The sequence below is a fragment of the Lycium ferocissimum genome, chromosome 7, assembly GCF_029784015.1.
Source record: "Lycium ferocissimum isolate CSIRO_LF1 chromosome 7, AGI_CSIRO_Lferr_CH_V1, whole genome shotgun sequence".
NCBI classification, from domain to species: Eukaryota; Viridiplantae; Streptophyta; class Magnoliopsida; order Solanales; family Solanaceae; genus Lycium; species Lycium ferocissimum.
The window spans coordinates 24625151-24642959 of record NC_081348.1 but is presented as its reverse complement, the minus strand read 5'-3'; the positions used below and the strand labels follow the sequence as shown (position 1 = coordinate 24642959).

The 17809-nt window shown below is 35.7% G+C and overlaps 2 protein-coding genes across 8 annotated transcripts; both read left to right on the top strand.

Annotated features, from left to right (window-relative positions):
* The first annotated feature begins 618 nt into the window (after nt 1–618).
* Nucleotides 619–7278, top strand: LOC132063970 (secretory carrier-associated membrane protein 1-like). Its single transcript, XM_059456769.1, has 12 exons — nt 619–803; nt 2695–2805; nt 2925–2987; nt 4672–4705; nt 4808–4930; nt 5494–5556; nt 5639–5732; nt 5913–5958; nt 6087–6154; nt 6368–6416; nt 6779–6844; nt 6933–7278. Exons 1-12 carry the CDS (start codon nt 747–749, stop codon nt 7017–7019), a joined length of 861 nt encoding a protein of 286 aa, XP_059312752.1. The 5' UTR covers nt 619–746; the 3' UTR covers nt 7020–7278.
* Nucleotides 7279–8796: 1518 nt separating this feature from the next.
* On the top strand, nt 8797–14443 carry LOC132063968 (pentatricopeptide repeat-containing protein At1g73710). 7 transcript variants are annotated; one of them, XM_059456768.1, is made up of 5 exons: nt 8797–12113; nt 12198–12269; nt 12347–12383; nt 12506–12571; nt 14061–14443. In XM_059456768.1, the coding sequence occupies exon 1, from the start codon at nt 8971–8973 to the stop codon at nt 12016–12018; it is 3048 nt and encodes a 1015-aa protein (XP_059312751.1). In that variant the 5' UTR covers nt 8797–8970; the 3' UTR covers nt 12019–12113; nt 12198–12269; nt 12347–12383; nt 12506–12571; nt 14061–14443. The 7 variants fall into 7 exon arrangements, with proteins under 7 accessions (XP_059312751.1, XP_059312750.1, XP_059312747.1 ...); XM_059456767.1 differs by lacking the exon at nt 12347–12383 and having other exon boundaries at nt 12449–12571; XM_059456764.1 differs by having other exon boundaries at nt 12347–12571.
* Nucleotides 14444–17809: the final 3366 nt, after the last annotated feature.

Below are 17809 nucleotides of genomic sequence, written 5' to 3'. Positions count from 1 at the left end.
ATAATTTTGGAATAAATATTTATTCACATCAGGTGTTTACACCAAACTAGTGTAGTTTACTGTAGTTAAATACTTTAATGCAATAAATATATAAATTTACTAACCATGGTTAACTAATGTTATTATATATATTCATACACATGATATGTATCTTGATTTGGTGTAAACATCGTACTGTGTGTGTAAATTTTTTACCAGTAATTGAGTGGCCCATCAGCTGTGCTGAGTCAAAAAAAGAACTCATATAAAGCCTTTCTCTCTGCTGTCATCCGTGAATGAATAGCTAGCTTGTAACGTGCCCTGCAATTTCTACGAGTAAAAACAACAAAAATACTCCCTGTGTTTCAATTTATGTGAATTCATTTGATTGGGCACGATATTTAAGAAAGAGCGAAACCTTTTAAAACTTGTGGTTCAAAATAAGTCTTAAATATTTGTGTGGCTGTAAATCATTTCATAAAGTGAATTTATTTCTAAATTAGGAAAGAAGTCATTCATTTTAACATGAATTAAAAAAGAAATAGGTTCACATAAATTGAAAATTAACGTAAAGGGTTAAAAAAAAAAAAAAAAAAAAAAAAAGGCAAAAGTAGTATAGTACGATATCACGTCTATTTCATAAAAAAAGGGCATACACATATTCGCAATTTAAACCCCACTTGCTCCAGATTCAAATTTAACTTCTAGCCCATTTCAAGATTCAGATTTAGCTTCTAGCCCATTTCCAGATCTGTGGCATTGCTGCTATGGCTGGACGTTACAATGACAATCCTTTTGCTGAAGAAGAAGTTAACCCTTTTTCGGTACAATTCACTTTACTCTTCTTTACTACTATTACTATCTTTTATGTCATTTTTAATTTTTAGTCTGGAAACAAAATGAGATGATTTTTTGTTTGTTTTTGTTTTGTTATCTTAGTCTGATCTCCAGATCTGTTACTTGCATTTGGATCGAAATGTAGTTGAAATATTCTGTATGAGATAGTATACTATTCTTCTTTAGGATTTTTGGAGCTAATTGAATTTCAGTGAACAAGCTTCTAGTAATTGAAATATTGTAGAATTGAGCTGTGGCTTGATCTTTTAAATGAGAAACATGCAAGATAACAATGTATTTGTGGGATCGTTAGATTAGGTGAATAAAGTAGTTTCTGCAATGGAATGGGATTTTTTTTTTTTCCCGGAAAATATACCAAATGTATAGGTTTCGTATATTTATACGTAGAACATACATATGATAGACATATAGTGCAGATATAATATACATAATGAGTGCACAGGAGCAGGGTTTACCCAATTCCCTGTCCGCACCCGAAGGGTAACTGTTGCGGGTTCTCTTGTCATAAAAAAAATACATATTCAGTGTATAAGTTTTGTATATTTCAGCCATATTGGTAAAGAAGTTCGGCTGAATTGTACATATTGGTAAGTTTCTTATTTTTTTTTTTTCTATAATGTTAGCAAATTAGGAGAACAATATCAGTTTTTTAAGCAGAGGAGGACAATGCTGATTTTGTTGCCTTTGTGCTTTGAAAGTGTTAGAATAATATAATGTGCTGCAGTCTCAGAAGAGAAAATATTTGGGATAATAGTTTGCTTGGTATAACATCTTTGGGATAATTCGTTTGTTGACCTTGAAATTTATGGATATCTTGCTCAGTGCTGATTTAATGTTGTAGATAGAGCTTAAATTTTGCCATTTGTATTTTACTCTTCCCGCAAATTGTTACTTGAATCATGCTTCTTTTTTCTTTTCATTTTCTTAATTTTCTATGTGCTTCATATTTTTCTTGTTTTAGGACAGAGGAGCTCTAGGAGAAAGGGTCAATAGAAGTGGTCCATTTTATATGACCACAATAAGATTTTTTTCAAAGTTCTCAAGAGTTTTCTCTTATGAAAACCGAGTCGCTGAAGATATGGAAAAAGCAATTATTACATTTTCTGGAATTCTAATTTATCTTATGTAATAAACATACAAATAACCTCATGAAAAGCTCAAATCCTGATGAAAAAGGTGGAGCATACACTAGGTATCTTAAGGAGGCAATTCCTACTAGACTCTGAATCATCCTAGTCAGCCAGCATAACAGTTTACCCAATGAAGTATCGGAATTTGTTTTTATTATTGATACTAAAATACCGCCATTATGCTAGGGTTCCCACCCAAGTATCTTAATCCTTGCTTTCTCAGGTCTTCTAATGACCTGTGGATGCATTTAACAAGGTGGTGATGCATTTTACAGTTGCAACTAGAGAACAGTCAGCAAAATGAGGAAGTAATTTGTCTTCTTTGCTATATCAAAATCAGTTTTGTCTACACACAGGATAAATCAAAACTACTTCATCAAAAAAAAAAAAAAAAAAAAAAAATCAAAACTAGCGAAATGTATAACTTAAGGACTGATGTTTATGCATTTGTGTTTTATTTTAACACCTTGTCCTCTGTCCACGATGTAACTTATGGATTGCATTGACATTGTGATTCTCAACCTAGTTTGGTTTTGTATTCTAAAATAATTGGAGCAGAAAATTTTCAATCTCATCAAAGCTGAATTGTTTCTTGGGTGCATATTATGCAAGGCTTCATCTTCATTGTTGAATAATGAGAATATCCATTTGCATGTTCTTCTTTTTAGTCCTAGTACACGGTACCTCACTTGTGCGTTATGGCACTTAATACTTACAAACTCTGCAGAATAATGGAAGTGTTCCTGCTGCTACAAACTCGAGGCCTTCTCCTCTTCCTCATGAACCCGCCGGCTATGATCGTGGGGCAACGGCTGATATTCCTCTTGATGGTTCAAAGGTGAAAAAGAGATTTGATAAATTGAACTTGTATTTTTTGCTTCCCTGTGACTACCTTACCCGTGTTCATTTGGAGCATAGGTTTGACTGATCCTGTATTTTACTCATATGACTAATCAGGACCTGAAGAAGAAGGAGAAGGAACTCCAAGCTAAAGAAGCTGAATTGAGAAAAAGAGAACAGGTGGGTTGTTACTCTACATTGCCTTCTAGTTATGTCTTGCTTATCTTCCATAATAGAAAGTACAGTCTTTCGTCCACAATAGAAAGTACAATCTTTCGTCAAAGTTCTTTTACTATTCAATTGCTTGTTAATTATGAAAGTTGTGTAAGATTACTGGATAAGGGTAAGCAGAGGCGGACCCAGAATTTTAAGACAATGGGGGCACCATTATCTTAACATAAACGCCAACAACATTTTTAATGACGACTGAGGGATAATACCGTGTCGGACCGGTCACTAATAGCGTAGCAGTTGCGTAAAACAAGTATATAGGTCAAATATGATTTTTTAGTAATAAATAGATAGCTCAATGTCTAAGGCTATGCAATATGTGTTAACGGTGCAGGTTCAAATTTGGGCGAGCTCATTTAACGCTTATTGTTTTCCTAAAAATAGGCTCAAAAAAATAATTAAAAGTGACATTCGGGTTCGATCCTAGGTGACATGTAACGGAAGCAGCAGTTACAATCAACATGCCCCAAAGACACTTATGTTTGATAGAGTGCACAATTAAATATATACTAATTTCTCAAGGCATATACACATATATATACATAATTTTTTCCGAAGCTAACGAGTGCACGTGCACTCCCACCCTTCCATGTGGGTCCACCTCTGGGGGTAAGGTCTGTGAACATCCTACCCTCCCAAGACCCCACTTGTGGGATTACACTGGGTACGGTGTTGTTGTTGTGTAAGATTACTGGATATCTACTACCAAATAGGATCGAACTCCCCATGAGATTCATAGTTGCATTACATATAGCTTCCTTGTTCGTAGTTGTCTAGCTCTAGATGATATTATCTCTTATTTGGTTCAAGGTGCTGCAGACTGTCTATTGCCTTTTAGGGATTTTATACATTATTAACTGTCAATTTTACTAGGAACTTCAAAGGAAGGAGGATGCAATAGCACACTGGGCGGAGTGTTGTTGATCTCTCACGTTGAAAAGATGAAAGCTTTTTTGCTGAGATGAGAATGTTGGTTTTCAGATGGATTACTGGAATGAGGATATTCGGAATAAGGTGGGGGTGGCCTCGGTGGAAGACAGATGCAAATAGATTGAGATGGTTTGGGCATGTCCACCTTCTGTACAACTCTCTACTCTAGGTGTATTAGAGGTTCCATGGATGGTTTCGGACGAGGTAGGGGTAGGCGCATGAGAGGTAATTATTACACGATATGGCGCAACTTTCGTTAGGGACATGACCTTAGATAGGAGGGTTTGGAGGACCCAGCTTAGAAGGCTAGTAGATAGTCTCGTTATCCGTTCTTATTAGTAGTCGCATTATTTTAATATAAATTTTTATGCTCAAAGGGTTTACGATTATCTTATTTCCTATGCTTTGATTATCAAAGTCCTAAGATTTACATATTACCGTTATTTCTTGTTGTGATTATCTGTGTTATCTGTGATGCTTGCATTATTTCTTCCATATCGCTTTGAATCTCTTTTCCGAATCTCTTAACTTTATCTTACTTCTTTTTATGCTTTTATTGAGTCGAGGGCCTTTCGGAAACAGCCGTCCTACCTTGGTAGGAGTAAGGTTGCGTACACTTACCCTCCCTCTCTTACGATGTGGGACAATTAACTATCTAAAGTTGTTGTTGTTGTTAACTGTCAATTTTATTGGTATAATGTAGGAACTTCAAAGGAAGGAGGATGCAATAGCAAGAGGTAGTTTCCGCTGTATACATATTTGTCTTTATAATCTTGAACTAAATCAGGGATTTTGCTTTTTTGTCTGCGAAACTGACTTTATTTCCATTCGGTTTTCAGCTGGTGTAGTTATTGACACCAAGAATTGGCCACCTTTCTTTCCCATCATTCATCATGATATTGCAAATGAAATTCCAATCCATCTACAGAAGATGCAATATGTTGCATTCACTACATTGTTGGGTATGTCCACATGTCTTCTGTACAACTCTCTACTCTATGGATGCTATTAGTGCCTCTCACTTGACCTTTACAGTAAGTAATCTTCAAGCTTAAAGATTAATCTGACCTGGAAGACTGCGATGCATATTAATTATATTCAATACTTTCTTGGTTGATTCTGTTCCAAAAGAAAAGTGTTCTGTATGGTATTCCAGCTACGTATTTGCATAATAGTAGCATTTATGCTTCCAAGGACTTTAAAAAACATAAACTCCTTCTTTTAGACAAGCTTTTTGTGACACTTGGATTCAAAGGGTCTACGATTTCCTCTGGGTGCCTGCAAGTGCTTTTTAAGATTTCAAAGTCCTACTAGTTCATGTCACTTGTAGCTGTACATCTCAAATCTACCAGTCCAAGTTGAGATAAAAGAAAATGAGGGAAATTTTCTAGATGGTTTTTGTTAGAATGATCCATGACAGTCATTTCCTTCTTTTATTGTTGAATTAGACTCGTTTCTTGGAACTAGTTTCTTTAGTTGATGCTCTTATGGTGGTTGACTGACTTTGGACATGGTAAAATTTCAGGTCTGGTGGCCTGTCTTGTATGGAATCTTGTTGCTGTCACCTTAGCTTGGATCAGAGGACAAGGTTGCAGTTGAACTTAATTTACTAACCTCTCTTATCCTTTTGTGACAATTAACTATCTAAAGCATACTTTTTTTCGTTGTAGGTCCAACTATCTGGTTGCTTGCTGTTATCTACTTAATATCAGGTGTCCCAGGAGCCTATGTATTGTGGTATCGACCGCTCTATCGTGCAATGAGGTACACATTTGTGCTTCCTTACTGTGGAGAAATAGATGTGTGCTCACTTATCGGAGGGAGTAGATTTATATTACTCATTTTTCTTTTTATTTCCGTATATTACTCATTTTTCTTTTTGTTTCCGTAGTGTGATTGTGCCTTCCAAAAGAGTCTATATTGTGATATCCATTTTGTTTGCAGGACTGACAGTGCGCTGAAGTTTGGGTGGTTTTTCTTATGTTACGTGGTAAATACTATATAACTACTATGTTAACATTGTCAAAAAAAGTACTCCTATATTACTACCTTTTTTGTTTTTCGTTATACTGTTGAGTTGCTTATTGAGGACTCTGAGTACTTATTTTCATCTTGTAGTTTCACATTGGATTCTGCATCGTTGCTGCTGTGGCACCTCCAATTTTCTTCAAGGGGAAATCTTTGACGTAAGTTGCTCTTTTATGTTAGAATGGGCAATGGTTGCTGGTACAAGACATTTCTGGATATGCAACCAGTTGCATTACCTTCCTGTTCAATAGGACCATGTTTGGCTAGAGTTATAATTAGTTCTTTTAGCTGATCTAGTTGTCATTGATAATCTGATCTAACCCTTATTTTTTTTAAATGACTTATTCTTGTTTCATTTCCTTGTTTAACAGTGGTATCTTGCCTGCAATTGATCTTTTAGGCTGGCATGCTTTGGTTGGGGTAAGCTTTTAATTTTTGTCTTAAGTTTACCTTTAAAAGCACTACTGAGTCACATATTTCATCTGAGTTCATATTCATGCTATTTTCTGTATTGTAATCTTAATTGTTCTTTAAGACTTTGTTATAGATCTTAATCATTTAGATCTATTCAGCCCCATTAACTGATTGTAGCATAGAGAAAACAAACGGACTTAGTGACTGAGATCTGAATGATTAAGATTAAGACCTTCATTAAGGGCAAACAAATGAGGCTAGTATTCTTGACCCCTCACTTATAGTAGAATTTGATGAGTAATTCTTTTCCCATCAAATCGGACATTTTGCTTGTAAATTCACTTCATATCTTATGTTTTCCTTTGCAGATATTCTACTTCATTGGAGCTGCATTCTTCTGTCTTGAAACACTGCTCAGCATATGGGTTATACAGGTTTAGTTATCTTCGTCTCTTTGTTCATATTACTTTGATAGTTGTGTCTCACCCCGAACATCTTTCGAATTTGCTCCACCTTGTGCAGCAAGTCTACATGTATTTCCGGGGAAGTGGAAAAGCTGCTGAGATGAAGAAAGAGGCTGCCAGATCGACTATGATGGCAGCATTATGACATATTTGTAGGGTGCGAGCATATGCAGTTTTGGTCTTCGGGTTTGTTATATTCTTTGATTGCTTTTATCGGTACAACTTAACTGGATACCTGAGTAATGCGAATGTAATTCTGGAGTACATAGTGATATCAAGGCCATTGACTTTTTTAAGTCCATATAATCACAGAGCATTTAACAAATTTGATGTCAATGAGTAAGACTTGCCCTTTCTTTGGGACAGCCTGATGTTACGTGGATATCAAATTTCATTTTAATGCTTGATAGTTTCCTATGTGTCTGTTTCATGCTGCTTATTGTGCTTTGAGAAACAGGTCTAGATGTCTGGTCAGGCAACAGTATTGAAGAGCAGATACTATAGTCCAACGTCTCTATGTATAAAACATATAATGTGACTTAACATGAGAATCTGTTTTAAAGAAAACTTGACTGTTATGTGAAATGTTGTTATAGAGATACGTGTCTGTAGGTAATTAACTTGCATGAATATAAATACAAAAGATGTTTTTGATGTTGCCTAATTGAACAGGGAATTCCAACAAAAAATATCAGCTACTTGACAGATTTGTGGCTATACAAGATGTTTTGCAATAAGTTGCGGTCTTACATATAAATGTTCAAGTAATAAATCTAGACCTGTATAGCCACTTATTGAAATTTGAAATATAAGAGTTTTTGCGGTTTTTTCAAGTTCTCACGCACAAAAATTAAAATATTTTTCTTATATTCAAACACAACATCAATTTTCAAATATTCTTTTCTGGCTTAACTTTAAATACTACTACATCTTTTTAAAAATATCAACTAATTCATGTTCACCAACTTTTTCATAGGAGTACTGGAATACATAAGGGACAAATAAAAAAAAGATTCTACTTTAAAATTGGCAATATACGACAAATGTCCAACTTGCATATACAACAAATGCACTTAGCAGCGCTCATCTCTGAATCTAGCTTTGTAGATCACATTTGTATTTCGTGTTCTCAGTGTATAATTATACTTTAGTCTTATCTAAAATTATATCAACTCAAGTGCACATAAATGTCTTCCCCTGAAATTTCTTTTTTTCTCATAAATCAACTATTATTGAAAATATTCGTTTGCACCAATTACTTGAGCCGAGAGTCCATCAGGAAATAGCCTCCCTATCTGTGAAGTCGGGGTAAGGTATGTATACACTCTATCATCCTTAGACCCCACTCGTAAAATTACACTGAGTATGTTGTTATTGTTGTTATATTCTTTTGCACCAATCCGTCGTTCTCCATAAAAAACAATGTCATCTAATTTATCCATGCAAAATAATTAATAAAATTTGCAATGTTTTATTGTGTTAGTTCGTTACATTTTCTCCAAGAAAAAAAAAATATTAAAAAAATACTTTCGGTAAAACGTCTAATCTTATTATGGGTCCAAAGTTCCTGGTCAAAAACTGCCTTGCTGTACTTTTCCAAAAAATTAAATAATGGTAAATAGCACAGAATTTTGAGACAATTTTGGGAAAGCATTTTGAAGAAATCTTTTTTTCTTTTCGTGAAAATTTTGTGAGTCTATTTCAGTGGAATAAGATTTTCCTCCAAGGGGTGCCTCAAGGCCCCAAAAAATCTTCAACGTAGCAATTTTTTCTTCAATTTTTCTATAAGCTCTCACGTCAAAAAACCTTAATTTAACGCCCGTTACAAAAAGTAAAAATAAAAGAGCACGTCGAAAAACTTAATTTAAAAACCTTCTTTTTTCCTAAAGAATATTTTTTTTTTAAAAAAATTGTCCAAACAGTGAAATGAAAATTAAAATGGAAGAGATTTCCTCTTTCCAAGTTTTGGAAATATCTTCCCTCTCGTATTTTGTTTTGTTTCTATTTCTGGCCAGCAGCATATTTCTTTTTCAGCTGTTACAGTTACAAATTGTGTTAAAATTATTCCATTTTCTTGTTCATCAGTAAACAAGCAAATGATACTTCAAACATACACTTCCATGGAGATTGGTCAACCTATTTCTTCACAGTGTAAGCCTCAAAACCTTAATTCTCATTTCAATTCTAGGGTTTTACTAGGGTTTAACTTACACACCACCAAACACAGTTTCACCCAAAGAAAAGTATGTAAATCTCAACTTTCATCAAAAACTAACCACCCATTACACAGAAATATCAAGATTTTGCAACCCCATAAGCAAAAACCTCAAGAAAATAATAAAGATAGGGTTTTTGTAGGGTTTAAGCTTCATTGTCATTCAAAGACTGAACCTTTACCTTCAAGAACTGTTATTAATGGTAAAAAGAAAGGGTATGGAGGTATTTTACCTTCAATTTTACGTGCTTTACGCACTGAAAGTGATGTCGAAAAGACCCTTGATTTGTATTTTGGGAAGCTTAGTCCTAAAGAACAAACTGTGATTCTTAAAGAGCAGAGCAATTGGGAAAAAGCTCTTAGGGTATTTGAGTGGATGAAATCGCAGAAAGATTATGTTCCAAATGTAATTCACTATAATGTCATACTTAGGGCACTTGGTAGAGCTAAGAAATGGGATGAGTTGAGACTTTGTTGGATTGAAATGGCGAAAAATAGTGTTTTCCCGACAAATAATACGTATGGAATGCTTGTTGATGTGTACGGTAAAGCAGGGTTAGTAAAGGAGGCTCTTTTATGGATTAAACATATGAAGTTGAGAGGAATTTTCCCGGATGAGGTTACAATGAATACGGTTGTCAAAGTTTTAAAGGATGCAGGGGAATATGATAGAGCGGATAAGTTCTACAAGGATTGGTGTGCTGGAAAGATTGAATTGGATGATCTTGATTTTGAGTCAATAGATGACTCAGAACCTTTCAGTTTGAAGCAGTTTTTGTTGACCGAGCTTTTCAGGACTGGAGGGAGGAATCCTTCCAGAGTTTCAAGTCTTTCAGATGTTGAGAACAATGGTAGGAAACCTCGAATGACCGCCACCTACAATACTCTGATTGATTTGTACGGGAAGGCAGGTCGCTTGAAGGACGCTGCAAATGTTTTTAATGAGATGTTGAAATCAGGGGTTGCCTTAGACGCCTTTACCTTCAATACTATGATCTTTATTTGTGGGAGTCATGGTTACTTGGAAGAGTCGGAAGCTTTGCTGAACAAGATGGATGAAAGAGGGATATCTCCAGACACGAAAACATACAACATCTTCCTGTCTCTTTATGCTAATGCAGGTAAGATTGATAGGGCTCTTCAGTGGTACAGAAAGATAAGGGGGACGGGACTTTTCCCTGATGCCGTGACTTGTAGGGCTATTATTAAAATACTATGCAAGCAAAATATGATCCTGGAGGTTGAAAATGTGATTAGTGAAATCGAAAGTTTAGGTATGTATATAGACGAACACTCTCTTCCTGTTATTATGAGAATGTATGTCAACGAAGGTTTGATCGATCGTGCAAAGGCAATTTTCGAGAAGTGTCAACTGAACGGTGGGTTCTCGTCACCAGCTTATGCTGCCATCATCGATGTGTATGCTGATAAGGGACTTTGGGTTGAAGCCGAGGACGTGTTCTTTGGTAAAAGAGATAAGTTTATTCAGAAGAAAGCAATTGTAGAATATAATGTCATGATCAAAGCATATGGCGTTGCAAAGCTATACGATAAAGCTTTCTCACTCTTCAAGGGAATGAAAAGCCAAGGGACATGGCCAGATGAGTGCACTTATAACTCTCTAATCCAAATGTTTTCCGGGGGTGATTTAGTTGACCAGGCCAAAGAGCTCTTAGTCGAAATGCAAGGATTGAAATTTAAACCTTCATGTTCTACCTTCTCTGCTGTAATTGCTAGTTATGTGCGCATGAGTAGGCTTTCTGATGCCGTTGACGTTTTCGATGAAATGTCAAAAGCAGGTGTAAAACCAAACGAGGTTGTTTATGGATCTTTAATTGATGGGTTTGCTGAAGCTGGTAAATTTGAAGAAGCTATGCATTATTTCCATGTCATGAATGACTCTGGGATTCAAGCTAATCAAATAATCTTGACTTCAATGATTAAGGCTTATAGTAAGCTCGGATCAGTAGAGGGAGCGAAAAAACTGTACGAGCGGATGAAAAACTTGCATGGAGGTCCTGATATTATCGCGTCCAATAGTATGCTCAATCTGTATGCGGACTTCGGAATGGTCTCTGAAGCAAAAATGATATTTAATCATTTGAGGGAGAAAGGCGAAGCTGATGGTGTTACTTTTGCAACCTTGATTTATGCATACAAGAATATGGGTATGCTCGATGAAGCTATTGAGATAGCAGAGGATATGAAACAGTCTGGACTTTTAAGAGATTGTATGACGTTCAATAAGGTAATGGCATGTTATGCCACAAACGGACAGCTTGTTGAATGCGGCGAATTGCTGAATGAAATGATTAACCAGAAACTTCTGCCAGATGGGGGCACATTTAAAGTTTTATTCACAATATTGAAAAAGGGAGGTTTTTCGGCAGAGGCAGTTAGACAGCTTGAGTTGTCTTACCGAGAAGGTAAACCTTATGCCAGACAAGCTGTGATAATCTCTGTTTATTCTGCAGTAGGGTTGCACGCATTCGCAATCGAATCCTGCCACGTCATCACACAACCAGGATTGGGACTCCATCCCTTTGCTTACAACGTTGCAATATATGCATATGGAGCTTCAGGCCAGATTGATGAGGCACTAAAAATATTTATGAGAATGCAAGATGAAGGACTGGAACCAGATATTGTCACATTTGTTAATCTTGTAGGTTGCTATGGGAAAGCTGGCATGGTTGAAGGTATAAAGCGGATATATGGCCAGTTAAAATATGGAATCATCGAGGCGAATGAGTCATTATATGAGGCAATCATAGATGCCTATGGAGATGCAGGCAGATATGACCTTGCTGATTTGGTTAGTCAGGAAATGAAACTTGATTTTGAGGTGAAGCAGCTTACAGACTCTGAATCTGAAGGTGGAGTGGATGAAGTTTCTGAAGTTGGTGAAGGAGAAGATTCGGAAGGTTGATAAACCTATCAAAGCCAGTAGCATTCTCTCAATGGAATTCAACTGACTGGAGAAATTCCTGATTCCTTTCAAGGCCTTACAGCATTGGTTAATCTGTATGACACCAAAACAAAACATTTCAATATTGCCATAGAGGTTTTCAATTGTCCATAACTGGTGGATTATATATGTTTTGACAGTGATTTGTCAAGTGACAGTTTAAGCGGAGCTTTGCCATCATCAGTAGGAAACTTGTCCTCCCTGACCACTCTGTGAGTGATTCTACATATTGTTGAATTGGTTTGTAATTTATGATCAAAAGAAAAGCAGCTAATTTCTTGATCTCCAGACATTTGCAGAATAACCAGCTTTTTGGAACTCTTGACGTTTTACAAGATCTTCCTCGCAGATTTGTACTCTTCCTAACAATATTTAACTCAAATATTTTCAGGTCCATAGAATGATATAGTAGCTTACTAGTATCTTCCCATCTTTTGTGTCCCTCCAGGAATGTGGAAAGTAACCTGTTTAATGGGCCCAAACCTCAGAAGTTGTTTTCTAGTCCCAATTTCAAGTAAGTACATTTCACTTTCTGCTTCTAATATTGTTCTTTATCTTCCAGCTTGTAAGCCACACTATATTCTTGGCCGCATATTACATTTGTGTGCCTCTTTGTTCGACGCAATCCTCTAGACACATAGTCAGACTAGCCTGTATGTTAGCTGCACCTTCTTTAACAATAACATTTAGAAAATGAAGCTAATCAATTTGGAGATCAGTGTTTTCAGAACTGTTCTTCCGGTTTTGACACATAAAATTCTTCAGTGATCTGTATTCTTTTAAGCTTGCGTTGCTGCTTGCTGCGTATCCGCTTTCTCCATCTTTTTATTGATCTCTCATTATCAATCAGTATTTTTCAATAAGCCAATGTCCTTAAGTCTGTTGACAATCAGGTATTCCTAATATGTCAGTGGTGTGAACTTTATCACCATAAAAAAAAAAAAAGTTAAGAAAAGAGAGAACGTCAGTGGCTTGAAGTCCTGGGTTCTTTAAGACTCACTAGTCGCTTGGTATTTGAGAGCATGTTGATGATGAAGACTGAAGTATTTATGGTGGGTATGTCTGATATGATGAACATTTTGGTTTTTCATTTGTTGGTAGATGAAGTGGATTACTGTCATTGAGGGGTGCAAATTTATGAAAAATGACATTACCAATATCCCAATTCATGAACATTTCTTCTTCTTTTTTTCACAATTAGCTTTTACATTTAACTTGCCGGCCAGCTACAACTAATTATGAACGTTATGGTGTGACAGTAAATACTAGGAGTTATAGGCATCTAACTTAAATTTTTTTTTGAGAAGGAAGGCATCTAACTTAAATTCACTTAGTGAATGCACAACAGAATTAAAAAATTATCGGAGACGTGACATTTTGAAGAGTATATTTATGTTGCAAAACCAGATTATGCTAGGTTTATGACACTAACTTGGATTAGAATTGCTTGTGCACCCACTGCATAAACTACAGCTTGAGGCCTGCAAGATATTTTGACATCATAAGCTCTATCACCTGAAAAAGAATAATCCCAACACAATGCTGCTCAAATTTTTAACAGTTGGATAAAAAAACACCTAGCCTACACAATATTGGAAAAGATGTGACATCTACAGGCTAAAGGAGTATAGAGTGCACAAAAACCATATGAAACCCATGTATGATATATCTGTCAAGCTGGAATATGGACTGCCAAGCTGGATCGTGGACCGCATTTTGGTCATGTTTAAGTTCACATGATTGCGGGCTAAAATTTATCCAAGTTTTCAACACAGGCTTAAATTTCATATCCCATTGCTTTTTGGAATTTGTTTGTCAGGAAATTTCATTTATTGAACAATATTGGTAAGGATACACATATTGATCCATGCAAGTAAGATATATCAGTTGTTTCATCCGTTTGTTCAAGTGTCATATATTTTTTTGACTCTTGATTGACTTTACTTATGAGCAGTGATGGCTAATGCTTTCATGTACTTGCTCATTTTGTTCTTGATGTGCAGAAACACTGGAAATCCTTTCAACAGTGTCGCTCCTTTGTCTCCAACCACTGCTTTTGCAAGACCCCCTCCAGCACCACTCCTTTTAAGCCTCCAGCACCACCAGGACCAACTGCAGAAAGTTCAAAAGGAAGCAAAAAGTCCGTGAAAAGGGTAGTCTGGATCTGTTGTAGCAGTTTTGTCATTTATAATATTGGTTATTTTGCTCTTCCTGCCAAGGTGCGTTAGGGAGAGGCAAGACAGTAATTGGTCCAGACAGCATGAAATAGACCCTTATGTGGGCTGCTCCAGGAAGAATCGTAGAGAAAATGGTTCATTGGTCCAACCTGGACATGATGTAGAGAAAGGTACTGCAAATTATTAATACCTCTCAACTATTTTCTCAAGATAATCTGAACGGATAAGGAATGCTGGGAAACATGTACAGGGTATAGCTTCCAAATGGGAAGGTATAAGTTATGAATGAAATAAATGTAATTTGATACTCGAAATTACCAACTGTGTTTTTCCTACCCTGCTGGATTCTCTAGAACCTAGATTGTCAGCTTTTCTCTTCTTACTTCTAATTTGCTTTTTTGGGGTCTTTTGACTGGTGTTCTGCTAGCACTAAATTAGCCTCTTATCTGTAGTTGCATTTCGGTGTTTAATTGTTTTAAGAATGATTCTCGGACTGATCGAATTATAGGTAAAAATGGTTTTTTTGGTGAAAATCCAGAGTCATATTTATTAGGGTAAACTACAACAACATTACTAGTGTTCCAACAAGTGGGATCTGGGGCTTTTAGGGTAATCTGTATTTCATATACAGATAAAAGCAAAATGACTTCCAATTGCTGCATCAGATTTTTCTCGTAACATAATTTTTTTAGGACGTTTTTGTAGTTCTTATCCTATACCTTTCCTTCATACCGGAATAATCTTTAAGTGACATTTTCTTCCAAGTAGCCAACACAATTGATGTCATACAACTCTAGTTGAAATGTTTAAAGTGAAAATCAACATTCTAGTTCTACGAGCCTATCATTCTGATTTGTGCCCTAGTTTTATCATTTGGTGTATAGCAGGATCTGCCAAATACCATGGGCTCAAACTGCTAAGAAGCTTGCAGCAATGCTCAGCACATTTGAGCTTCTCCTCCCTGCAATCAGACAGGTTACACCCTGGAGCCTTCCAAAAAGTTGGCATTAGTTTTTAACATGTATTTCTCTTTCTATTTAAGGTTGTGCTGTTAAGAGCTGGATTTTGTTATAGTTAGGAAAAAAGGTGCCACTAGCTTTTGAGTTTATGATAAATGATTAGTAAGTTCTATTTTAAAAATCAGAAAGGGAGTATTTCCTCATAGTATATTGAAACCGCAGAGTTAAATGAAAAACATTTTTTTGCGTGGATTGGCCTTTAAAGGCACTGGTCTTTAATTTTTGTCCCTCAAATTGTTGGTCTTTAATTTTTGGCCTTCACCCAAAAATTCATGGGTTCCGGGTTCGAACCCTCATTCAGTCAAGAATTGAAAAAAAAATTGCAAGGCAGAAAACAACGCAAAATACCCCTAAAATGTGAAATATTTACCCATCCATGCCCCCTCCTAAACTAATTTCGCTTCTTACCCAACCAGTCAAAAATATTAATCTGAGTACCCTCTCGCCCAAAACCCTTCCTCCATGATACCATCGCAGTATATTTATATCATGATAGTATCATGGAGGACTAAGAAAATTTGAAGCAGTCCTTCATGATATCGTACAAGATATATTTATGTCTAGGATGTATCAGGAGGATTGAAAAGTGTCTCATTGGAAGGACGAGCATTTGCCCACGATGCCATCATAGTATAGGTATATAAGATGATGGTATCATAGAAGTTTTTATTGAGAAAAGTGTCTTTTGAATAAATGAACATGATACCATCTCAATATATTTATATACCATGTTGGTATCATAATTTTGGGCGCATTTCGGATAAATAGATTCATTGAGATGAAAGTAAGAGGGGTATGGGGGGTAATTATTTTGTTTTCAGGGGACAAGGACGTTCTTTCCCCAAATTTGTCTCTTAAATTTCATTAACCACAGGACTTTAAATAGCCATATAAGCATAATAATATACTCCTGCTATAACTAAATTATTAAACCCTTAATAAAACTATTAAATGTTCTAGAAAATAAAATATTAGATTCCACATATGTAACATCCAATACTTCTTACTTTTGTTGCTGCAATTTTAAAGGTCGAAAACATTTTTGTTGCTTTTTTGCACCGCAATTTCTCTGCGAAAAGTTATTCCTCCTCAATTAAATTTTATGACTCATTTTAATTGTAAATTCACTTTTGTAAATTAGTGATTTTTGAACTTGTATGGTAAGTGGAATAGGAATGACACTCTAAATGGAGCAAAAGGTTCTTTTAGGTCTTCCGAGTGAAAGAGTGGATACGCGGGTGTCTCTCAATGGGTTTGGCCATTTTAAAAAGTTATTCCTCCTCAATTTCTGTCTTTTGAGTATTTTTGAACTTGCACTTTACATGACTCTGTCGTCTTCTTTTTTTTCATTTTCTTCTTTTGATTTTGTGCATAAAGACACCTTCAATGTCCTTATCAGAAAATCTTTTGAATGTGATTTAATTTGTTGTAGAAATTGCAAAAAGTTGTTGTAAGGGTTACAACATTATCCCATAGATCATAGGTTTCAATGTAAGACTCGATCTTATACTTTCATCAGCAAAGGTTTGTGAACATTCAAAGAGATATTAATGCTTGTCATGACTAAAAATAAGGTTTCAGTAGGTATGGGTTAAACTTGGACCAAACAATGTTTTCAAGAAAAAAAAAAAAATTTGTATCCAAAAGGCTCCTTAATATGAGGTTTTAAGTGCATGTATGTCTTTGCAAATTGCTCTGCAGCTGTAGGTTTTTGTGCTCCCCCATCTCCTATAACTGTGTCAAAGTCACCTTTTTTGACAATAGCCATCTGTTTAATCCCACACCAAGAAACAGAATTGGTCTCAGCCTTTAACATCAAAAAAACGTTGAGACTCAAAATCCTACATTTGGCATACATATGCATTAAGCCACTTTCAACAAGCACATATAAGGAGAGAATGTCTATTATTCAAAGTTAAGGAGAAAGCTTACATTTAAAAAGAAATTAGAGGTGTAAATGATTTTCACCCATCTTTTTAACTAACATCATCCTGTTTATTTGTCTCAACCTAAAAAATTACTTCCGCGGATTGTAAGCTAACATCTCCATCCATTCAGTAGAGAGTCTTATTTGTCTCAACCTAAAAAATTACCTACGCGAGTCCGCAGATGCCCAAACGTAAACTGATTGGTGAACAAGCCATGACTCCATCCATTCAGTAGAGATTAAAGACTCGCAGAACCGTTCCCTTTTGTTTCTGTATTTTTTTTTAATCATATTGACATGAAGAGAATTGCAAATTATACTATTTTTCATATAGTTTTTGTATATTTTAATTCTAATTTAAAAATATTAAATTGATATCATCTAATTTAACTTCAAAGATTAGTCAAATTAACTGACAAACGACACTTATTTTGGGCGGAAATCGTCCAATTGCCAGTGTAGTATTCAATTAATCCAAAAAATGTCGTACTTGTGTTGTCTAGACTAGACTAAATAGGAATGAGGAACATGGCCCCGTAGGCAAACTACTATTTGGTGGTCCCAAAACATTGCTTAAATGCTAAGGCAAATGGTTTGACCCTTTCTATCACCTTTCTCGCTAGCTGTCA

Coding starts and splice junctions, on each gene's coding strand:
- LOC132063970 (XM_059456769.1), top strand. CDS start 747: ATGGCTGGACGTTACAATGACAATCCTTTTGCTGAAGAAGAAGTTAAC. Junction 4,931..5,493: donor TGCATTCACTACATTGTTGG/GTATGTCCACAT, acceptor GTAAAATTTCAG/GTCTGGTGGCCTGTCTTGTA. Junction 5,733..5,912: donor CCGCTCTATCGTGCAATGAG/GTACACATTTGT, acceptor TTTTGTTTGCAG/GACTGACAGTGCGCTGAAGT.
- LOC132063968 (XM_059456767.1), top strand. CDS start 8,971: ATGATACTTCAAACATACACTTCCATGGAGATTGGTCAACCTATTTCT.